A 25,644-nucleotide genomic window follows, 5' to 3' on the forward strand; every position below is an offset into this window, starting at 1 on the left:
AATCGGTGACGTGGTAGGCTGTGCGTCTCACGTAGCGGAATTTGTGCGTGTGACGTTGACTCCGTGTCTGCAGAAACGCGGCTACCCCCCCCCCCCCCCCCTCCCCGCTAAAGGTTTGATCAAGGCATAGGAGCACTGGCTCCTGCGTCTCTATACTAACACAGTACTGTGACCGGCAGTACTACAGTGCTTTAACCCTGCTTTCTCTGGGAAGTGCCCACTGTGTGGTTACGCATTATCGGACGTTTTCCGCATGGCGTGGGCTTGCCCTTCTAACCCGGCTTCCCCTTCCCCTTCCCCCCCTCACCCAACCGAGAGAGCTAGGAGGCTGCCCTGCTCGGATGCTCTACCTTAGAGAGCCAAAGAGCTCTCGTGGCTAGGGACCGAGCCGCCGCGAAGGCCACAGGGGTCCTGGACTAGGGACCCCTCCTAGATTTAGTAAGTGGCCGGCCCTTAAGGTCGTCCTCAACTCTCTCTGTAAATAAGTGAACAAAATGTTTACCACCACCACCACCACCTCGAGATGAAGGAGGTACGGCCTTGTGCTTGGAAATTTCAGCTGTATTATCATCGTGGATGTGCAGCCGCTTGAAACATTGCAGACACAATTGCCACCATGTGAACTCAGCGCCACGCTTGTCTGTTTGCCGAACCCAAACGTCGGGGCGGGCGCCTTAATGGCCCTTGTTCATCGAGCATACAAAAGAAAGAGGGCAACCACGTGCTCAACAACGTTATCCATCTAGCTTCGAATACCTGTGAACAATCTGAATTATCCCACAGCATCGTAAATGCTAAGCTAGTCGACGGAAAACAAGCGCACAGGAAGACACATATGAACAGCCGAGAAAGTCACAGGACATGTGTATTTCTCGGCTGTTCGTGTGTGTCTTCTTGCGCGCTTTTTTCCCGTCGATTTGCAATGCACCAACCAGCCCGTCTCCAGCTGTTGTTAAGCTAATCTAGTCGTCATTGCCAGCACCGAAAATTAAACTGTGCTGACATATAAGTGAGCCATAAGCAGCGTCAAACTTTCTCGACCCTTTGATTTCTTCGGCATGCAGTAATTTCTTTATCTCCTTTCTTTCTCGCTGCTTTTACTGTATTTGCTGTCGTGATTTCGTTTTACTGTTCACGGTGGTGCCCCCTTTTCCTTGCTTCGATAGCTGTCACTCGCATCACAACGATACCGACGATACAACACAAAAAAGACACGATTAAGAGCAGTTGTTCGTTGCACCCGCCGTGGTGCACGTTGTTAGTGAACTAAGAAGAACCGCTAACGTAATTTAGCGCAGAAAACATTGGCGCACCGAACGAAGTAAATTCCAAGCAGGTAAGTAGAACAATCCGAGAAAAACAGCGGAGCCACAGGACCAATGAAAGTCAAAGGAACACCGACACTGGTATTTTATTCACCCTGTTGCTGCGCCGTTTTTCGCTGGACGTTGGGCAAATAACTACTCCCACTTTGAACTCTTGTATAGAAGAAGACAAAAAGATACTTCGAAGCAGTTCGAATGCACCGAATTTTTAGTCTCTCACTTCCTCGCGTACAGGAGCTCCAAGAACGCGGCGATAAGCGGCTGCTCGTCTGAATAACGATATCGAAATGCTCCACACAGAAAGAAAGAACAGAAAGAAGGTGATGATGGAGCACACAAACGCACAATAATGTTCTGAGGCCCCGGAGACCGCAGAAAACATTTGCAAACGGCGCTTCAGAAAAGGGGGGCGGTTAAAAAACAAGCCAAGCCCACGCGCGCCCTATGCGGCGCTGTGTGGAGGAAAAAACAGAAAGAGCAGGTGGTTGGTGTTTGCTCTTATTTCTGACAAAGCCGTGGCGCGCGGCCGAGAAGAGCGAAATCCGGCCACTTTTGCGGGTTCCGTGTCGTTTAACTCGGCGCATAATCAAATTTAGGCGGAGAGCGAAGCCGCCTGGAAACCGCGATATGCAAAGCATTCTGCAACGCCGCGCGCGCACGGGGATCCACGAGAGGTGCGCAATCTTCGCGCTCTCTCTCTTCGCCTTCTCTCCCCTCAAATTGCCGAAACCGCTCGCATTGGCGTGCGTATGCAGTGCAAAGGGAGATCTCCTCGGGTAAGCGCACCGTGTGGTGGCTAAGGACTAAAGCGCGCTATAGCTTCAACGCTGCATTTTGGTGAAGGTATTGATATATATTGTAAGCCATATTTCAGTTAAATATCGACGACGGTGATGTTTTCTGACTGCACTTCAAGATTTCAATTTCGTGACATTATTGTTATCTTATTATTTCTTTAAGGAGGAAGCAGTATGTTGTGTGTGTATGCACAAGCTCCAAACATGCACAAGCTCCAAACAGGCCCGCCGTGGTTGCTCATTGGCTATGGTGTTGGGCTGCTGAGCACGAGGTCGCGGAATCGAATCCCGGCCGCGGCCGCCGCATTTCGATGGAGGCGAAATGCGAAAACACCCGTCTAATTAGATTGAGGTACACGGTAAAGAACCCCAGGTGGTCGAAATTTCCGGAGTTCTCCACTACGGCGTGCCTCATAATCATAATGTGGTTTTGGCCCGTAAAAGCCCATAATTTACTTTTTAAGCTCCAAACAGGAGAGGGGCCCACAGGAAGATGGAGGGTTGATATGATTAAACGGCCGAGCAAGAGATGTAACTGGAAATGACGGTTCAACGAAGATATCTCTGTTCGTTGCGGCCTTTAACATGTCAATTTTTATTATTGTTTTATTTACAAATTGGAGGGGGGGTCAGGTGCCGATAGTTCTTCCCTGAAGTAGGACTAGCATGCGCTTTTGTCGAAACGCGTGCACCACTCTTGACCATCAGACACCGGAGTTCATTATTCCGTACAGGAGTAGCCGAGCTATAGCCATAAGCGCGTGTAGCAGTTTACGCGCGAAACAACAACTCTTCATTAAACGACAAGCAGCCGGCACCCCATTCGAGCGCCGACTGTCGGACATCTTACGCTAAATACTAGCTAACACGCAGTTCCCAAATTTCGTCGAGAATGACGGTACTCTAGAGCAAGTTTGTTGAGAGGCAGGCATCACTGAGTATGACGCCACGTGCTTGGACAACCTTAGAAGTTGTCGTCGACGCTGCCTTCTTTTAATTTATACAGCGCACTTTTGCCGCGCTTTAGAGAAAGCTGCGGGCGTCTCGTACTGGCTCGGGCTCTCTCAAATATCCGCTGTGAATACCACGCAAAAGTATACCACACGAAAGAGGGGAGGGGACTACCCTCATTGATGCTGACCGGCCCGTCACTGTCGTTTATACAGCAGGTGCCCACGCTATAGAGTAGGCCTCGCGCGATGAATGCGCTTCATTCCTGCGTATTTAATTAGCGGCCGCCGCCGCTCGCACTCCACGCAACTTACGAGCGACGCTGAGGCTCCGACAAAGCGCGTTTCTTTGCCTCGTGTTTCCCACTTTCGCGTGTGTCTGTACGGTAGCGTGTGCCTTTGGGTGGCCATTGTCGACTCGGACCCCGCCGCGCGACGTAGACAAAAGGTTTCCCGACGAGCGGGTGCGCGCGAAGTTTGCGAAGCGCTCGGAGTGGGGGAGCAGGGCGGGCCGAACGGTGCTGTCGCTTGCAGTTTCATACTTTCTTGTGCAACCAACGTGAGTGGATTGCGAGCTAGAGAGAAAAGGCGAGATAGGCAGCTCTGCTGGGAAGCAAGATTTAGGCAGTAGGACAGCCCCCCACCCCAAACAGTTAACACAGCTGCTGTCAGAGGGAAGACGCTGGGCTACGCCTATCGCACCTTCCTTCTCAATTCTACCACATCCCCTCTGGTGCAGCGCCCTGCATGCGCGAGACAGATAGCTGGAAAAGAGGGATTACTTACCGTACCCAGCTGTACGCGACCGTGCGCCTGGGCCAGCTCCATCTGCGCAGAGAGAAAGAGGCGCACTCTTGTATGGTAGCTGGTGGATTATGTGACCACGGTCTTACTCCAATCCACTATCTGGAAAACGGGACTTGTGCCTGCTCACATCAGCGCAACTTCCCTTGGGGGAGCGGTGGGCCACAGCTCTAACAACATTGCGAGTGTTGTCAACTCCGTTCGGGCACGTAAATGCACTTTTCGTGTTTAAGTGCGTCTTAATATGTTCGTGCGTTCTACGGTAGAGAACGCTCACGCTGCTCGTGCCAGGACAGTGCTAGCCGGGCTAGAGAATAATCAATGCGCTGTTGTTAGGCTAGGTATAAGTGCGCAAGTAAATAAGAAAAGAAAAAGATAAAGACTCCATGTCTTGCCGCATCAAATATACGGAGCGGATTTTGTGCCGATTTCGCTTTATACGTCCGGGCAAAGTTCCTTGACATTTACGAAGGCGACGTTTGTGAGTAGTGGATGGGTTTTTCTCGTTTCTCGTGTCCGCGTAAACGTTGCACACAGTAGGCATCACGTGGTTCGTCCGCCATTCGTTGCCGAAATTGGTCATCGGTCAACGAGAAGAGCTGAAAGAGGGGGCACCATGTGATGAACACTCACCAGAACACGCGTAAGCCATTTTGCTTCTGAGCAGTGCGTAAAAAGGTGCCACGGTCTGGCATGTTGCAAAATTCGAAAGGTGCAAATATTTTAAAGTATGTATAACTTACTGGTTCTTATGGTTATTAATTTGACAAGGCCTAGCTTATTAACTTCGAGACATTTGTCCGGTGGAGGTGCAAGACCTGGGGTATACGCTCCGGCGGTACGGCCGCCGAAGCATATACGCCAGGCAGAAGCCCAGCTAGTGTAGTTCAACGTAGCTTACACCTGTAGACGTACCTACCAGCCGTCGCCTTCAGGGGCTCCAGCCACAGAACAGTCCGAGCGACCTGAGCGTGCGAGCATGATGAATGCACCGCGTTCCACGGTTACCGCTCCAGCGCAGTGCATCGTCAGTCAACCCCGGGTGCCAGATTCGTTTCTTCGAGGCGCTTTTGAAGACACCGTCGACTGACTTGACCACTTCGAGCGAGTAGTCAACTGTTAACTGGACCCAAGAGCGCAAGCTACGCAAAGCGTATTTCGCTTGTGGTTCTCGAACCAGAAGGCGACGTTGACACCGTGGGACGAATTTCGTCGGCAGTTTCTCGACGCCCATGCCAGCGCGGGCAAAAAGAACAAAGCAGAGACGACCGACCACTCAGATAAGGGTTCAAAGCCCGAATGATAGCTTGATCACTTATGCGGAAGACATGGCTCGTTTCTTAAGACGTGCGGACGCCTCTGTGGCTGAAGAAAGTGCGGGATGCCAGCCAATTTGCGTCAAAAATACGCCAATCATCAAGTTACTTGCTGTAGAAGTTAAACAATCATGTTCTTTCTTCCTGACGTTATAAAACGTGAACAAAATTGCTGCACTATTTCTAACTGCGGTTGCCCACGTATGCTTCGGCTCCGTAAGCGAACGCTTCACAGTAGAAGAAAGGTGTCCGAGACTACAGGTCCAATTAGGCGAGAATTAGCCTTTAGTGAGGTCACAATAACGTACAGGATATGAGAAATCAGTTTTCCGGAAGTTCGCAGGGTGGTAACCCCACCAAGCTACAAAGGAAACTCATACGGGTTTCTGAAACACACTGCCGCGCAGTCGAAGAAAAAATCCGGCAGGAATTGAACACGGGACAAAAGTCTGGAAGCTGGTTTCCTTTTCTGATAAGTTCTTGCTATAGTCGCTTCTCACCGGCTAACAAATGTTAAACGTTATCGCTCGGCGCAGCAAGCGCCTGCATGTGTCGGAAGTTTGGCTAATACTGTCGATGGTTCTATCCGTTGTCCGTTGTTAGCGAACCTTGTGTAATCTGACTGTATGCGCGACGCGAACTGTGCAGTACTTTTCTGGAAGGCACGCGGACATTATAGCGATCATGCGGGAGCCTTCGACGAGTCATGTATAAAAGCTCACGCACCTGACCTGCTTGACCCTGCTGATTGGCTTTTCGGCGATCGCCGACTGTGCTCGTCGCTATCGATGTGCTTAACTGTTGCTCGTCTACTTTTCTGGGCACAGGTTCGCCCAATAAAGAGTTACTTTCACGATCCAGTTTTCGCTACTGCGTCCTTCGCTGTCACTACAATGTGACAGTGTTCAGGCATCACGCCTGCAACAATATGTGCCTTGTACAGAAGTTTGGGAGCAAATTGACAGTGCGGTTCCACGACTGCCGCATACAAGCACGAGCGGCGAGTGGTAGTTAAGAATGCGCTGTCCGCGCGTGCAGCTACCACAGTAACACGTGCATTGCCTTCCTTCAGCGAGCTCGCTTTCTCATGCCCTCTTCGAGCGGCTTTAGTTCTGCATCGTTTGTACAGTTTTAAGGGCATTTTTTTATTTACTATGACGAACGAAACTTAATTCCTTTCGTTCCGATTCGACAGTCATCCTGCACCCGTTCACGTACGCTTTACGCGCGCTAATTGGCTGACGCGGCCTTTCGCTCACTCGGCACGGGTCGCGATTTGCGCGGGGCCATAATCAGCCCGGTAGCCCGGCGATCGCTAATTATCCCAAATGCGCGCGTCAGCGAAACACGTGCTCAGGATGAACCCACGCAACTGCTGACACGGTACCACACGAGCAAAGTGCACGAGGCTCGAAGGGAGGATTAGAGCAAGCCGCGGCAAATTTCCGCTGTTTTTGCGTTACTGAAATGTTCTCGCGAAAACCACAAAACGCGTGTGAACCCTAGCATTTACAACTTCCCCCGATTTCCTGCGGTACTTCTCGCGGACGCACTCTTTGCAAGCGCTGCAAATAACTTCGAAAAAAGTTCTGACATCCGGTTAACCTGTCGCAATTCTCCGCACTGAATGCATTTCGCACGACCTACTCGCACAAAAAATAACCACTCTCCTATGAAACGCGTTTAATCCTTTCATCACACCTGCCAACCTGGGAACGTTAAAATTAGTACAAACCGCGCGGACACAACACCGGAAACAGGCAAAGAGGGGGAGGGTACTACTCGTGTTATAATGAGATTATAATGTCTCGGCGCTTCACACGCTTTCAGGGGACAGTTAGTGCCCGTCTGTCAAACTCTTTTCCCGCCAACTTGGTTCAGTGGGTAGTCCGTGCTGTAACGGATGCAACACTGGGCTGCTCGCTCAGGGAACAGGGTTCGAAACCAACCGTCGGACAAACTTGGGTAACTGGGTATGTACCCCTCTTGGTTTATCCTCTTTGACGCCTAGTTTGGTAACAGAGTGTGTACCACTCGATGTACCACTATTCATTGAGAAAAAAATGTCATAATAGTTTCTCCGGTGCTGGACGGAATCAAACCTGCGTCATACTATAACACACGGAAAACACTGTATATGTTCACACAAGCTCCATACACGAACTTCGTGGCGGCGGCGCCAGATGGCGTAGCTTGTTCAGTGGAAAGCGCGAGTGGGGCGCCCGGCTACCCACACGCCTCTTACATACCGTTCCTCTGTGGCGGCAATACGGTGTGTCGCTAGCAGAGTTGCAGAGTGCAACCATCCCTTCCATTCCCACTCCTGATTCCGGAGAGTGGAAATCCCCCTTATTTCCGCTCCTTCTAACTCCTCGGAATGACGAGAGCGGGGCCAATCCTAGTCCTGCAGGATTGGCTGAGCCCGTCGATTCCATTCCTACAATTCCAGCACATAAAACGGTTTTCCTTTTAATTGCTTACTTTAATTGCATTTTGGAAGTCTGTATATATAGCAACAAATAATGCCGCGTACGTCTTTCGCACAAGAACAAACACGCTTCGAGACAATGATCTCTTTCCTGTAATCTCTGCAATGGTTAATCATTCGAATAGGGAAAAGTACAAAATAATCTTGAGCCGTCTCCCTCACAATGGGTGAGAATGATTATTTTCAAAAAAGAACAGGCAAGCAAAGTTAAGATGGTCTTCAAGTAGAATGCTGCTGTCGCAATAAGTCAGTTCAGGAAGGAATGGCTGAAGTCTGCTGGTTTTTTTTTTCCTTTTTTTTTCTTTTTCACTTTCACTGGCATATTAACGGGCACAATTTCTAACAAAATGTCTGACTACCCGTTATTGGTAAATCTGGATAGTCGACGGTGTGTGAAAAAAACATGGCGTACTTTCTAATTCGCCGAGGATTCACGTAGTATGCAACCGGTTGAGATATGGTCGTTGTGGGCCTGCGTTGCTTTGTCGTAGGTCAAACATGTGCCATCGCGCTCAGTATTACCTACAACGCCAAAGCGCATGGCGATGCGGTCGCAGGTTGTAGCTCATACTGAGCGCGATATCGCATGCATGCATGAATACTTACATACATACATACATACATACATACATACATACATACATACATACATACATACATACATACATACATACATACATACATACATACATACATACATACATACATACATACATACATACATATATGCATGCATGCATGCCTGCATGCATACATACATAAAATGTCACCTGCACAAAAACAGAGGCAGGACAGGGCGCTGGCACAGGGGAGGAATTATTCCAGAACGTTACACAAAACGACAGACGGGGAGGTTAGCATAAACTACGGGGGGAAATAAGCACACAGATGTGTAAAGAAACCTGCGAAACATTAGGCGAATGGAAGAAAGTTATGCAGCTTCATTCAAAAACGTGAAGGCGTCAAACTAAACGACACAATAAAACGTTTTCGACGCCATAAATATCCACACACACAAAGTTTACAAAATACCGCGGAGAACACCCTGCCCATTCACCTCACTCACCAAAATTTGGCACGGAAATCGTACTAACAACCGTTATTGGTTGGAATTCACAGAGACCAAATGCGCCCATCGTTCCCAAAACGCAATGCCCACGATGCGGCATTCTCTGAATTCCTACTCAGCTGGGCAGCCAACTACTGTGTCAGCACACGGGCGTACACTTTCCTATGCGGCACAAGGAGCGCAGTATAATAATTATGGCTCAGAAATAATTTCTACCCCCTTAAACTTCTAGGTTCGCGGCTAAAAAAAAAAAGAAAAAAAACAATAGTGGCGGCGTGAAGATTGAGAACTAGACAATGTCAGATCCGCGTAGAACGCTAGACTTCAGCGCACAAAACGAGAGTTACAAAGGAGAACTGTGGCCAAGACGTAGTGAACCATTTCCAGCAAAAAAATGAGCGCTAAGAACACCGGGCATAGTAAGGTGGCCACGGGACGTGATCTGTACCGAGACTTGATCCGCACCAACTAACCCGTTTCCGCAGCATTGTTCAATATATATCGCTAGACATAATTGTTGTTGTCGTTGTTGTTGTTGTAGTAGTAGTAGCAGAAGTAGTAGCAGCAGTCGCTATTTCTTAACAGGGCCAGTTGGGGAAGTATTTAAGAGCCTGCTACCCCAAAATCGTGGCTAAACACACCTTCATTAAAAAAATAAAACAATTAAATTAGCGTTTCAATTGTCTCAAGATGCGAGCTCCCTCCAGCAAAGCAGAGCCGAAATTGTGAAAATTGTTCCTGCGTTTCATATGTCTTCGTATTTAAGCATTCCATAAGGCTTCGGCTGGGCCTCGTTGGTAGGACATCGTTTTGTTTAATGCGCTATGCTGTTACACAAAGGACAAAAAGAAACTGATCCAGATGTGTGCTAACTTTCAACTGTTTATTATTCGCTAGCGCACGTGAAATACAGGGTGCTTTTTTAGCAGCACCAAATTTTTAAAATCAGAAAGAAATATAAATCACGGTAACGTTATGTTTATCCATTCGAGTGTGCAGATTGGCAGCCTCCAGATATGGAGCAGTTTCCGCAATTATGTGCGTAATTAGCGAAATTACGGTAATTAATTTTCTAATTGTCAACAATAGGTGGCTACAGCAAACGAGTACTTTGGGCCCGTCCTCGACTCCATCTATCCCAACGATCAAATCTTTAGCAGCGGTGTTCATGCGGGAGCTACGCGAACAATTACTTCCCCTTGGAAAGCTCCTTGAAACCGAAACTGGCTGGCAAAAGAGCGCCTCAACTGAAACAACTGAAAGAATTGAGGCACGTAGGAAAAGAAAGTGTCGCTTAAAGAAGACATATGACAAAGAGTAACCAGCACACAAAGAAAAATTGGGCAGTTTCGCATGAAGGGCGAGGCGTTTTAAAGCTATGCCGCGGTTCAGGCTTGCGCTGAAGCTCCTGAGGCGATGTTCTTACAGAACGCGTGGACAACACGTTGGCGCGACGCAGGACGCAAGGATGCTGCTGCTGTGCCTGAGAGTCAGTTACGGCGCTGAACACTTATCTCTTCACTCTTCCTAAAACACACACACACACACACACACACACACACACACGCACGCACACACACACACACACACACACACACACACACACACACACACACACACACACACACACACACACACACACACACACACACACACACACACACACACACACACACACACACATTGTTCGCCATAAGTGACGCATATTATTTGCCGTCAACGCTTGTAGCTTGAAGTTCACTGCCCGTTCCGCTCGGGCAACTGTATGCACCACGCTGCGGTATGCGCACAACTGCTCAACAGGAATGCTGAAATTAGACTAATTATATCCCAGGGTTTTAGGCGCCAGAACTATAATATGATTATGAGGCGGGCCGTAGCGAGGGACTCAGGATTACTTTTGGCCTCTTGGGGTAATAGATCAGCACAATAACAAAATTTATGCCTCTATTTTAAGTAACTCAACCGTGTCGCCAGCAAATGTGTTTGTACTTTCAGCATGCATGGTCCTTGAGTACTTCAGGCATTTGAGAGCGCAGCATTTGTACATGGTTCTAAAATCGGGAATATGCGAGCTACCATCATTGTGCGTTGGGTAGACGTTTCCTTGCCGGGTTAGACTGACTAGGGAGGCGAATGAAGGGCTCTTGTTCTTACTGTCTCTTTCATATCGGCGGAATAGCAAAGTGTGATAAAGTTCAATAACACATCTTTATCTTCACCGAATCGAATACAGGCGCTGTGCGAGCATAAAAAGGGATATCAGTGATCATGAGGATGACCTTTACTGTAGTCTACGTGTGCACGAGTAAGGTTTCAATGTAAAAGAAGCTAGCTAGGCCGAACCGGATTCAGTTCTTCTATGTCCTCGCGACATGAGCGCCAGACTCTATCGGGCTCGGGCTCAGCTCATATTTCTCTTATTCTTCCCGGTACAGAAATCACTCTGTCTCTGCTCTTTGTAAGCTCCATTTGTGCTCTTCCGAACATAAAAGAGACAGGACCCCACTGTCGTGGGCAAGTCCTAGTTTCCGAGGTCGAAATTCCTACTACAGGTGTAACGCGAAACAGCGGGCTTTGTTCGGCTCCCACACAATGAGCTGTCGTGCGTAACAGCGTCGTCACAAAAGGTCGAGCAGAATACAAGCTTCGAATGGCTCGAAGTCTTTCAGGACTGAGAACGGGAGTGACAATGGGCTGATCTTGTTTCTGTTCCCTGGAGTTCTGCGGTAAGAAACTAAAGCTCTTTGCAGCAAGAGTACATGAAAGTGTGCATCTTATCCGCCATCAAGTACGCTGACAGAGGTTGCACAAACTGAGGCCACCAGCTCATTAATCCGCCGACCAACAGTAAAGTTTTATCTCTCCTGGGATGGAGAGACCGATCCGATGCCACAGGTCCATCTCTTCCACTCAGGTGTTAGACTTCAAGGTACAGTTCCTCGACAAGATGACTAGAGTCGTCTCTTCTTTGTTCAAATGATACCTAAACGAACCTTTCATTTCTAACTGCATTAGCATTAGGAGTGCCAAAGTCATAAAAATGTATGTTTATGAAGTGTGAGAAGCCAGTAATATGGTAGAGGTAGAGAGAAGATGGTAGATCTTAGAAGAGCGTGTATGTATGTATGTATGTATGTATGTATGTATGTATGTATGTATGTATGTATGTATGTATGTATGTATGTATGTATGTATGTATGTATGTATGTATGTATGTATGTATGTATGTATGTACGTACGTACGTACGTACCTTATGTACAAGGATCGACATTTGGGCGAGTTCGTACTGGTTGAACATCTTGAAGGTGCAGCGCAATATGACGAAGACAGAAGGCAGGAACACACAGGACAGCGCTGACACACAGGACACACAGGACAGCGTACACGTACGTACGTACATTACGTATAGGTACGTATGGATGGATGGATGGATGGATGGATGGAAAGGACGAGCACACGTACGAAAAATGTATGTTTATTTGCTTATGTTTCGGCAGTCGCAGGGTCGAAGCGCACATGCCAGACCTGCAGAACATTGTTTGAAATCATACATTTGTCCTCCCCCCGTCTTTGCAAGTTTAAGTACTACGGTTGTTGCATGAAGGACATCCGGGGTTTTCAAAAATGAAAGATGTTGCAGAGAGCCACGTCTGGTAGCCAGCGGCGTTCGGTGATGTTGCGGCAGCAGTGCAGCCGCAGTGCCGCACTTGCCAAGAGAACCAGCGAGCCCACAAACTGGCACCCGTCAGGTTGTGGCCGTCCCCGGAGAGGTTATGGTCTGGGCTACATATACGTTTTGCCGGACCTTTGACGAAGAGCTAATTATTAATAGCTGCCGATGTGTATTCAAAATGGATTGAAGTGTTTCCAGTATCCACGCCATCACCAGCAGTTATGACTGACTGCCCACGGAAGAAGTTCGCCGCACAGGGCTTCCCCTGGTGTGATAGTATCTGATAACGGATCGGCATTCGCGAGTGATGAATACAAGAATTTCTTGCAGGAGAATTGTTTTCAGTGGATTCTAGTTCCCCATACTACCCAGCGTCCAACGGAGCGACGGAGCGAGCAGTACAGACAATCGAGCAAAACCTCAAGAAGGCAGAGTCTGGCGACCTACACACACAAATCGCAAGCACACTGCTGTGCTACCGAAGAACGCCACACGAAGTGACGGGCTGTAGCCTCGCCGAACTTTTCATGGGCCTGAAGTTTAAAGCAGCGCTGCATCTGCTGCGACCGGATTCGTGAACGACAGTGTGCTGTCCTAACAGCTGGACGAGAGCATGCGAAGGAATACAAAATCGGCCAGACCTATAGAAACAGCAACCGTAGCAACCGCATACGACCGAGATTCCAGGCCTGGTCCTACCTGGGTCCGACCAGGGATTCGCGACGACGTTACCACTGCCAGATGGCCGTGAATGGATAAGACACCACGACAACGTGCGCGTAGTGCCACAACCGCGTGTGTCCGCTTGAGGCACCGAAGAGTCCCGAGCTTCGGCATGTGATCCCTCCTGCTGGACCGACCTGGTAAGTGCATCAGCTCACGGTATAATTCTGGTTCTGCTGCGCCTGCTGGCGCAATTCGTATACGCCACTTCTGGACACCAGCGGTGCCCAACCTGGCAGTGCTGTATTCTGTTCTCTTGACGAGACGATCGTTCGTTAAAGAGGGGAGAAACATGTTATGTCCGTTGGCATCTGCCGGACCGGCAGGTGGCACGTTTGAATGCTTGAAGCCTGCCTCACTGCCACCGGGGGTAAGCCGGGTATTGCGCTATCTCCGGGATCGGCCCACGCTCAGCTTTCTTTATTGATGACGCACAAACACGAGAAATACATGAAACCCTAGCCTTATACAGCTTCGGTGTGAAATAAAGACACGTTTATGCTGGCGTAACGATTGCTCGATGTCAGCCACTAAGAAAGAAAGCATATATCACTGAGGAATGAGAAAAGAAACACAGCCGAAAGCACAAATCGGTTTATAGTTACAGAAACAAAACAGCAGTTGTAAACTGTAGGATGTAGGAAGCATTTGCCGAAGTAACAATGCATTACATGTCTCGCAACATCTATTAAACACATTTGCGTAAAAATGCGAACATATACGTATGTCAAGGAACATTAGAGCTTGGTGCAAGTTAATGTTACGTACGTGACTTTCAAACGGCCGGCACACACTGTAGAGTCTATTTAAGCCACTTTCTGCTACTCGAGCATTTCAGCTTATTTCAGGAACAAATTTAGCTTTCAACCTACTTTGCCACTGACGAAGGACGAAGGCCTATGGCCGTCGACCTCCGATAACCCGTCTGGGGTTCAGTACTTGCGAATCCCCCTGAACTGATCGCACCGCACAATTCTCTGCTGTCCTCGACTGCGCTTCCTAGTCCGTCCCTGAACGTCCACTGTGTGAACTCGAATAGAAACGCCGGTTATCCGCTCTACGGTTTAACACGAGCTGCCGAATTCCGCTAGTTCGCTTTAACCTAAAGCCGAATACCAGTGGCCCCCGTTTCGTTTTCTAATACATACAGCTATCGTGCAGTCTCTCAACGTTCCAACTACTATTTTTTTTTTTTATTCCGTCGCAGGTTGTGGGGCCGTGAGTTCATTTGACGTTTCTTCAGTCCTGTATCAGCCCCTTGCTAGTATATGGCACAGTTCCGTGGTTGTAAGCACTTTTCGAGAATAACGGTAATGCGGCAGTTTTGATGTATCGGTGTCTTTCATACGGCGCTGCTTATCTTCAGCGATCTCGAAATTTCTCTTTAGTGACCGGGGTCACCCAGCGACCCTATAACTGGCCTACACAAGCGTGTTCTTCGAAAGCTTCAAGACTGTAAGCACCAATCACAGAGTCCTATTCACTCGATAGGCTATCGAACTTTATGGTTATGTGCTGATGTGAACACTTACATTGCTGGGTTCACCGCACGTCGACGACATAAAGGCTCCGTAGCCGGAGAGCCTTATCGCTTTTGACACACTGGTCTCACATACTACGATTGTAGGAAATCGGCTGGTAAAAACGTATTCACCAAAACATGACACCCGTGATTGAAATCCTCTGGTATTCCACTGAAAAATATTACATTGACCTATCACATATTTATTCTGCAAGCTTCCCATACGCTTTTGCGGCCTTAGTTTCGAATAAACTGTTGCAATTCCGCAATCGAACCCATCGCTGCTAGCGCAAACTCATGCCCACTTGCCGGCTTATCGAACATATCACATCGATCTTTCACACGTTGATCATGAAACCTGTCCTTGCGACTTTTACACTTCAAATCCCAGATAAATTGCTGTAAGTGAACCGCAGTGTAGTTGAACCCACCGTCGCTAGCGCGCAAACTAAAACCATGCACCCACGGTCGAACTCGGTCGAGCATAACCACGACGGTGCTAGCTAGGGTAGATAGATACCCGAGCTGAGTTATGGCGAGGAGAAACCGAAGTGAATTTTCACGCCACCGCGACCCGACTAATTACGTCTGCGCCCAGGGGCGCAATTACACGAACTGCCGCGTCCTGACGAGCCTGCGTCGAGACTAGCCAGCATCGAGGATTCCACGAACACATAGGCCCTGGCATGCAATCTGCGAGTGGAAGCGCGAATGATTAAACTTTCCAAGGCGCTCCGACGCCGTATGCGTGGGGGATTCTCAGCTTGCTCGGCTACGAGTCGGCGTATACCACTAGTCTGCACGGCTGGATGTAAATTTTGATGAGCGCGTCGCCCTCCGCAGCACTAATAACGCAACACCACCCCCCCTCTCTCTCTCCCACGTCCCATAACCATTGAATTTCGCGTACTTTCAGTTTCAGAGGTCAGTCAGGCTCGAAACATTAAAATTACCCGTGGTCGGAACAATCATAAGAGTTATTAGTCTCGTGTTAATCGATGTTCTTTTTTTTTCCGAGAAATAGCACGTCGTTTTCCTTTGAAGCCCCGGTAATTTGAAGGCTCTGCCATTATATGCAAGAAGAAATATCTACGCCCCAGTTCTTAAAGTAATGCTTAGCACATACTAAAGATGCTCTGCGCAGTACTAGTTAGGTAATATCTAGGTGATTCTCAGGTAATGTAACACCCCCTTTCCTACCTCCGCCTCTTTCTCTGAATTTTCGTTATGAGCAAAGTAGAGCAAAAACTCCTCGAATGCCTGATTTACCCTCTGTGCTCGACAACATTGAAATAAAATTGGAAACGCTTTGATAGTTATTCGGCTGCAGCTTGTTCCGTGCCTACTTTTGCGACCAAGAGGCACACATCTTCAGACGTACGGCAACATGTGCGCTATCGGACGTGTACAGTATTATTTCGTATCGCATGAGAGCGCCAATGCACAAGCTTGCTATATAGTCGAATCTGAGGCAATAATACAGGTGGCGTAATCTGACGAGGTAATCCTTTCATGGAAGTAAAAAGCAAACTAGAAGCTAGAAGAAAGCTAGATTCGGCAAGAAACTCAATGCCACGGTATTCTTTTTCTGATCAGAGATCAGCCAGTGACTGTGCTCTGCCGAAGGGTGCCTTGGAACAGTTATTCTCCAATACGACCGTACTGGTTCCCAAGCTATGTATTGGCTCATTAAGACCACGGGGGCCCGGGAACACTAACTTCACGCGAACAGGCTTGCAGCAGCCCCCCCCCCCCCCCCCCCCGCATTTTACGATACCCTCACGTCTTTATCTTTTGCCTCACGCTCGCATCCGAGAGGAAATAGCGGTACAAACTGAAGAGATAACGAACTTTCTACAACGTCAGTTGTCGCGAAGAATGGCCGAGCAGGGCTGTTTCTGTAGCTATTTTTCTTTCTTCATTGTTTCTCACATAGGCTAAGCATGTGGGCAGAACGGCTTCCTTCCGATGTCTTCGCGCTGAATTGCAGCAGCCAGCGTTTCTAAGCATATACGTAACGCGGTGCCTTATCTACGATGTGCGTGTGCGTGCGTGCGTGCGTGCGTGTGTGTGTGTGCGTGCGTGCGTGCGTGCGCGTGCGCGCGTGCGTGTGTGTGTGTGTGTGTGTGTGTGTGTGTGTGTGTGTGTGTGTGTGTGTGTGTGTGTGTGTGTGTGTGTGTGTGTGTGTGTGTGTGTGTGTTTGTGTGTGTGTGTTTGTGTGTGTGTGTGTGTTTTCCTGCACTCGGAGCTCAGTACGTGGCTCCCGTTTCAAGGCCGGTCGCTACGGGACTAATCTGCGTATCGCGAGTTCGGTGCAGCGCCATGCATACGGCAAATGAGCCCTGCGGAAACACGCAAGGTAGAGAACAGTTCATGAAATACGAAAACTGTCATCCACCCGACTGCAGCAGGAACCTACTATGGAACCAAATATGTGTTTCTCAGAAAGAAACATTCACATTTGAACAGAAATTTGTCTTGGTCTGATATTCGCACCCAGAACCGACGTTTGTCCGGCGCTGTCGTTCTACAAATGAACTAACAAGGTTGCATTAGGTTGCAGCGCGAGGGCTAATAAACAATTCATCTTTGTTCATGAAAGTAAAACATTTCCTTTCATGTGAGAAACCCTTTCATGTGCGAAACCTTTTGATGACACAAACCCTTTCTCGTCACAAACCCTTTCATGTCACAGACCATTTCATGTCAAAGACCCTTTCATGTCACAGACCATTTCCTGGCACAGACCATTTCATGTGACATCTTTTATGTGAGATCTCTCATGTGAGATCTTTCATGCGAGATCTGTCATCACTTTTTCAACACAACTCATTAACCATATTTAAGGTCACTGTGCTTCTAGGTCTCGATTAATTCGCCCTTTCAATACGATCAGGTAGTCTCGTTGTTAGCTCACATGGTAGCACGACCACCCCAGAAAAGCGTTTGTCCCGGGTTCAAACCGTAGGCAAAGGACGAATTTTACAGCGAAGGTCCTAGCCTTTCATTGGTCAGATTTTTCGTGCCGTCGTCCTTCGGCAAAAATGTGGGCTGACCTCGGAGGTAGTGGTCGCTGGATCGAATCCCGGCCACGGCGGCTGCATTTCGATGGGGGCGAAATGCGAAAACACCCGTGTGCTTAGATTTAGGTGCACGTTAAAAAACCCCAGGTGGTCAAAATTTCCGGAGTCCTCCACTACGGCGTGCCTCATAATCAGAAAGTGGTTTTGGCACGTAAAACCCCAAATATTATTATTATTATTATTCGGAGGTAGTGCAATACCGGGCCGACCCGAGGCGGAGGTGAAGCAGGCTTCAAGCAGTAAACAAAGTGAAGCGAAAAGTGCCTACATTCTTTGGGATCACGCATACAACATTCAAAACAGCATTCGTTTCATTAAACAACGAGCACAAAACTAGCATTCGAATCACGTTATCAGTAAGACTCCTGATAAGAACGGGAAGCACGTAGGGCTGCCCGCATGTACTTCCGGGTAAATATTACTGCTGCGCAACCTGCCGCGGCGACGGCAGCTTGCGACGTGGGGAGTGACGTCACTAGCTTTTCGTATATAACAGAACCAGCCTAGGGAAAACTGATTTCATTGTTGTTCTAGCACCGCTATGGGTACGCAACGCATACTTAGGACTCCCGAGGAGCAGTGTGCATACGAGGAGCGGCGCAAGGAAAAACAAGCAGCAATACGACCAGCGGCGGCGTGCTGTGAAAATTGCCATCACTCTTAAGCAATAAAGCGTTGCGCAGCTGCTTTCAGCTGTCGCAGTCGTGGTTTCGAACAGCTTCAACGGACAACCAACTTTCGCATGGCCGGGATGGCGAGTCAATTATTCTTTTTTTCTAAAAAATCGTATATACTGCCGTCTCTACTACGAGCTACCAACGCGTAACCTTCGCGTGCGGACACCAGCGCCGCAACACAAAATCCACAGAGAGCGGACGTAACAGTTTCCAGCAGCACGTCCTGATATTTCGCGTCAGAAAATTCACCGCTCATCTCGAGGCAAAGACGCTCAGCTTCTGACCTGACGAGGCACCGGCGTGCCAGAAGACAGGAGCGCATGCGCTCGATCCTCGCAACGCACCTGACAAACTGACAGAGCTTGACTGAACGCACCGGCTTGAAGCACATGTTTACACGGGGGTGCGTTTGTTACGGTAAAAAAAAAAAAGTTGTAGCGACGTTTCACTTCGTGAACGCGGATGACGTGCAAGCGTTTGGGTGCTACTGCGGACGCGACGCTGTCGGCCCTCGGTGCGAAAGCAATCGGATCGAAAACGAGACAACGCTTTTACACGCGATACGCAGTTCTGCGCGTTACCGTAGCGATGTGCGCCCATTTGCTTTGCGAATCATATAGTAAAGTACATGTGTCTAACAACATAGCAGCTGCAATTTTAAGCAATAATTGTGTTGTATAACGGCCTGCTTACGTACAGTAATATCACAGTCTACATCCTAGGTGCCAGATTTCACAGCTAGGTCTCGCCTCTTACTGATTTTTTTAGATTTGTTATTGCCATGTTAAAATTATAATCCTACTTAAATCGGGATTAGCGCTCTGGATTATATCACTATAAGTCATGGTCACTTTATTTCCATCAACGTCTCACAACACATTCGGGCCAGTTGTCAGTCCCGTTTACACTCGAAGACCGCAGACTCTCGCTGGCGTGAGGAATTGCGGCAGCAGCAGTGAGTGAACTGACGTTTCAACGCAAACTGTGGGGTGATGACACTGCGCACGCAGAACTACGAGCCGTCGACCCACCCAGACTGTGCCCCCAAAGCGGATTGCTTCCAATATAAAGCACGTTCGACCGCGCGCGACCTCCATTGCAGCACTAACAGACGGCGCTCACGTCTACGCATCCGCGGCAGCGGCGGCGCCGGACGTGCGGGCGAAAGAAATAAAATGAACCAGACAGCTCGCCTTCGCGCATTGCGTTCGCCGCAAGCGTTTCCCGGTAAACATTACGGTTGCATAAGGTGCAGCTGCCGGGAAGCGGAAACTGCAGCATACGAAGCAGGGAATGACGTAACTACACTTTCATATGCAAAAGAAGAAACCGCCTAGCAACTGATTTCATTTGTGTTCCGACAGCGCAATGGAAAGGCCACGCATAGTAAAAGACTCCCGATGAGTAGCGTGGGCACGATGATCCCTGACGGGAACATCAACGTCAATAGCACAATGGCGTTGTGCTTATAGGCCTGGCAGGACCAAGTTCAAGGCTACGTCACATTTGTCCATCGGATTAGGTGATACAACTTTCGCCGGTCAACCACCTTCACAGCGCAGATTGGAGCTCATTTTTCACAGTGATGCTGTTAGCCTCTAGTTGGTCGGGATCTTTCGTGGTGTGCTTGCTCACCCAGAAAACTACCGCCACTAGCAGCCATGGTCACTCAAACAGGCCTGAAACGGCAGCTGGAAAAGTGCTTTCTGTTTTGAGTTTCCGCGTAACAGAATTACGTTTTCTCGTATATTCGAGTTACAATCCGACGCTATCATGTCTGCAGCTTCTGTGTGAGTCGTACTTTAGGCATTTTCTGACGCAATTTGGTTTTAAACATTCATTCAGATCAATAACGTACTTACACTTGGCGGAGGGCCTAGAATAATAAGGATGTATATTGCACGTGCGTGCGCGCGTGACGTACATCGCTTGTCGTGGTGCTGCTTGTATAACGACGTCGTCTAACGTGGTTGCTGAGCACGAGGCCGCGGGATCGAATCCCGGCCACGGAGGCCACATTTCGATGGGGGCGAAATGCGAAAACACTCGTGTACTTAGATTTAGTTGCACGTTAAAGAACCCCAGGTGCACATGGTCAAAATTTCCGGAGTCCTCCACTACGGCGTGCCTCATAATCAGAAAATGGTTTTGGCACGTAAAACCTCATAAAAAAATAACGTCAGCTGGGGTGATTCTCCTTATGCAACGTCGGTTGTGCTTGTCTAATGTCGGCAATAGTTTTGCTGAACATCCAATTTCACAGGGTGAAATGGAGGTGGGTTTTCTTTATCTTATCGTTTCTGCCTTAATATCAGAAAGCCGACGTCCATCAGCATGGACATTATATTTAAACAGGATACGAGTGTATACCCTCATAGCTTGACTGATAATCTCCCAAATAGATTCCAGAAGATATGTTAACCGTAATAATAAATGTTCCACTTACTACGCAGAACGTATGTGGAACTATAATGTCCTTGTCCATCGGCTCCTTCTTCGAACGGTGGAGCTTCTTGTCCCTGCTACGACGGTCTCTCGCTTAATTTCGTTCCACGTAAGTTCCATTAGTTAGGTGGAACACCTTAATCTCGTTCCAGAGTAAGTGAAAGTAAGTTGAACATACTTCCAAACTGTCTCGCTTGCGTAAGTGACACACACGTGAAGCGAAATTGAGGGCATCGTCAAGGTATCGCTGACTTGCAGCGCACTACTGCACGGAAGTTACGATGCAGAGATATGTGCTCGCAGTGCGGGTTACGCGATGGGAGCCGGACACTGCCGCAGCAATCGCCGGCCAGCAGAGATAACTCCCCATGCCCGTAATGGGAGCCAGTTTCCTTTATAGGCTCGATTCGTCCCACGCGATGCGTAGGGGGCATGCAGGTCGTATAAGCAAGGACATAGGCAGGCGGGCCGAGGAGAAGGAAATGGGTACACGACCCTCCGGAAACCGTTGTCACCACGCAGATGCCGCTGCCCCTTTCCTGCTATTCTTGGCTCCCTTCTTCGCGAAATGCGGACGTCAAACTTTCACCTTTGAAAACAAAACATAAGAGCTAGCTTGCCTCTTGTATTTTCTTTCTCGCGGAAAGGCAGAGAGAAGAATGTTTAATGAAGAAAAAGGTACTGACGTTGGTCGGAAGAGCATCCGTGCGCTGTATTGTCCTCCACAATCGAGCCCCCCCCCCCCCCCCTCTACCCAAGCGGAGTATGAGATATGTAAAATCAATAACATATGCTTTCTTACTTCTTCGGTAATTCAGTGTCCCGAAAGAGGCAAGGTAGAGAAAAGCGATAGGAGCAGCGTAAACGATGATGAATTAATGCAATGAGCCCCCCCCCCCCACACACCCACACACCCAGGGGCGCGTGAGAGAGAGAGAGAGAGAGAGAGAGAGAGAGAGAGAGAGAGAGAGAGAGAGAGAGAGAGAGAGAGAGAGAGAGAGAGAGAGAGAGAGAGAGAGAGAGAGAGAGAGAGAGAGAGAGAGAGAGAGGAGATGGTGAACCAAGGGGCTTGATTTTTTTATTAATCACATCATGAGAAGCCAATTAACAAGGACACCAAAAACTACATAGGGGAAATTATTTGTACTTAATAATTGAATTAAATTAATAAAAAATTAATCGCAATGAAAGCGGATGAAAAAACAACTTGCCTCAGGTGGGGAACGATCCCACGTCTCCGCATTAGGATCGGCTTCAAAAGGTGGTGGTAAGGTGGAAAACTTCAGTGTACTTAGATTTAACAGCTCGTTGGAAGAGCGCCAGGTGATCGATAATAATCTGGAGCTTTCCACTACTGCGCCTCTCATAACACCCGCTATTAAATTAAATCAAACCCTTATATGCATCAAAAGGAACCTTTGGGGCGCAGACAAAAAGCCTTTATACAGGCTTGACTAGATATACACCTGTGAGCAAGAGTATACGGACCACAGGGTCGCCGAAAAAGCTATGTTTCGTTGTATTGAACATGCATAAAGTGAAATCGACGAGTACAGTGGTAAGTTCGCAATTCCAAGTTTGAAATGCAGTCTTCAGTTTCAAGTTGCATTCACAGGCAGTGTAAAAATTGGATTTATCGCGCAATCCCTGGCCCGCATACTTCTTGTCACGGGCGTACATGCCACCCAAAAAGAAATAGAAACATTTGGTTGCGTTCGTTCCTTAAAGCGTTCCTTTGAAGGCGCCAAACCCCATGAACTAATCAGTCAATGAGTCTGTCAATCAATCAGTGAATCAGCCAATCATTTGAACCTGACACTTAATCCACACTCCTCCACTCTGTATGTTCTAACGTGAAGCTTGCACTTTTCCCTCCAACCACTCAGTGCATGGTCCGCAGATTTGTGACAAGTTATGTCATTAGCCTACGGTTTTCAGCATCCTTGGCTAGCAGTGACCGATTACAGAAACTGTGTCTTTACCTAGGGAACTATAACTGTAAATTAGCGGTCCCTATAGAGCATTAGCAGTTTCGTAGCCCTGTATTTCGTGAAAATACGCCTTAAATTTACCCGCAGCGCTCTTCGGTTCGACTACTGGACGCGGTGGTCGATTCTGGGTTAGAGCGTAATAAAAACTAGATCCCTTGGCTGCCAAGTTTCATTTGAAGTCATCTACCAAGTCGTATTTTATAGCCGCTGCGTTGCTTTGAGCCAGTAAACGGCACCCTATTCGCGCCAGGCACAAACTGGTATACGTAAGCCCGCTCGTCAGTGCGCTTAATTCTGGGCATCAAGGCGCTAAATTCACACGAACCCCGACCTCTCCGAGCGAACACTTACAAACTCTGAATGACGTTCATTATTCAAAGCTCGCTATCGACAGTGAAGCAACGTAAATAAGCATCGCACAAGCACATTGTCGCAAGCCTTCGTACGAATGAAAACACAAGGCTGGGAAACCATCGAGGTATAGCCACGATGCAAAGAAAACAGATGGCAGCCGGGCCAAGCTGGAGACTGCCCGTCAAAAGTACGGAGTTCTGCCCGCTCCCATCTAACGATCGGAGCGAAGCCTTAGAGCGGCATCGAAAAGATAACAAAGGAAGCGGTGGCGCCTGACAGAAGCGTGGGAGACAAGGGCGAGCGGCATAAGCGCCAGGTTACTGAGCGCGTCGTCTCGTCTCGCGTCAGCGACATCGTCTGACATACATAGCGGGCGCCGCGTGATTGACGACTGGCTGTTAGCGGGCAACGACGCTCGCTCGCGACGTAATGAGCGGACGCCCAAGCGAGCAAGATGGACGCCGTGACGGCATTCGTCAAAGAGTGCTCTTAAGAGCAAGACACTATTGCCGTCGGGGGAATTCGGCTGCAGACGCCACTTTCTTTGTGCACTGGCCACCATGGAACAAGCTACGTTTGGAGGGGGGTGGCGTAGATGACAGGAAGTTGGCGCAAGAATAGAAATTACGAACTACGGCTACAAGCCACGTGCTTCGGGCGGCCATATGCAGCCGGTACTGGTGGCGCTTGGGTCGCAACAGCATCCTATGTCATCGAGTAAACGACCGTCTTGAGATCGAATCATCTGTCTCCGTGGTGCAGGCCACTGGTGACCGAGAATACCGGTGACGAGGGACTTTCCTTGCACACGACGCACGTTCGTAGTGGTAGCGAAAGAGCTCCCTGTTCTCCTTGTTGCTGGCACTGCATAACGAAGCAGATCAGGGTCTTCTGACGACGAATCGCTGTAACCCAGCGGCTATGACGTTCCACGGCGATCACATTTCGATAGGCGCAAAATGCAAAGACGCTCGTGTACTCAATTTAGGTGCATGTTAAAGAGCCTCAGGTGGTCAAAGTCAATCCGGAGTCCAACCATCCGGCGTGCCTTGTAGTAATATCCTGGTTTCGGCACGTAAAACCCAAGAATTACATTTTTCATTCGAGTTCTCTTGAAAAGCTACGTATCAACCAACATATATGCTCACATGCACTTCTCAGGAAGTCTCCCACCCGGTCTTCTGGACAGATGTTTTGGTAACTCTGTGCACGTTCCACCTCGTCGTTGTAGAATGTGCAAGCTGTATTATAACGAGAGATGTGACACAGTGTCTCGCAGGCAAATGTTGCAAAACGCGGCAGCTGCAATCGCCCCGTATGTCTTTACTCATCGCTCCTTGAACGCAAATGGTCCCACGCACTTTTCTAGAAGCCGATGCTGTTGTTAACTGCCAGCAACAGTTGAAAAAGTGATAACCGGAAGGCACGGATGCTGACAGATTCGTCATGATAGTTTTAAAGTAAAGGTGCACGAGTGTGTAGTATACCCATGGTGGCTCCTTCCTCTGTTACGCTATGAAATGAAGACTGTATAGACATTTGTGAAGACAACGCCCCCTTTTTGTCGATTTTGGTTTCGTCGGATTTGGGCTTCTGACGTTCTTCAGCTTGTTAAATTAGACGATCTGAGGCCTTCTACTGCACGTAGGACGACGGAATAGACGTGAAAATTAGGCTTGTAACGAAAAAGGCGCACCAAGTTATTGTAGAGCTACGTATACGCAGCAGTAATCCGTAATTAGCACAAGAAGGCCCAAACGAAACTCAAACGCGCTCGTTCAAACATGTGCACGCCTCAAAACGGAACGTGAAGTGTGACTTTACCCAACTAGATATGTTGACCAATTGTAGAGATAGTCCAGCCTAAAAGTGACGACCGATCCCGAAGACGGTACAGTTTTCAGGATCGGTTTGTACCTGTAATTACAACAAAGTGTAACGTGTAATTGCTCTGCAGGTGGTTTCAAGGCATGGAGTAGTTGCAAGCGTTGGAAGCTTCCATTAAGTCAATAAGCAAGCTTCACACGACGGACGTCATCGCGGAAAAATCAGTCACGTCACACATGGCATAAATCGAGTCACGTCACACCTAGCATTCATACGACAGCAGAGGAAAGGAGATGAAAAATGCAGTAAGCACTCTTCTGCAGCTGAACGAATAAGGAAAATTAGTATGCATCTTAGGAATGGTGAAGAAAATAGCAATACGTATAAACGTACAGCATTTAAGTGTACGTAGGGTGACATGTATTTTCAGGTTTCGTAGTAACGGGGAAGAACTAAATACCTCTAAAAGTGTGAGTGCCTCCCGCGTTCCACTGTTGTGGTCGAGGACGCGGGTCAAAATTTTGTAAGACGCTTAAGCTTTGCCTTTAAGAGTGGAACGCGATAGCATTCAAAGATGCCGGAGTGCTTCTCACGCT

At 48.5% G+C, this 25,644-nt stretch overlaps 1 protein-coding gene across 3 annotated transcripts in view; it reads right to left on the reverse strand.

Moving 5' to 3' along the window:
• LOC142560252 (uncharacterized) overlaps positions 1–25,644 on the reverse strand; it is a 430,092-nt gene that overhangs the window by 368,397 nt on the left and 36,051 nt on the right. For all 3 annotated transcript variants that reach the window (XM_075672207.1, XM_075672208.1, XM_075672209.1), the window contains exon 4: positions 3,859–3,900. In XM_075672207.1, coding sequence (XP_075528322.1) covers positions 3,859–3,900 — 42 coding nt within the window. The remainder of the gene's footprint in view (positions 1–3,858; positions 3,901–25,644) is intronic.

The sequence above is a fragment of the Dermacentor variabilis genome, chromosome 10, assembly GCF_050947875.1.
Source record: "Dermacentor variabilis isolate Ectoservices chromosome 10, ASM5094787v1, whole genome shotgun sequence".
NCBI lineage: Eukaryota > Metazoa > Arthropoda > Arachnida > Ixodida > Ixodidae > Dermacentor > Dermacentor variabilis.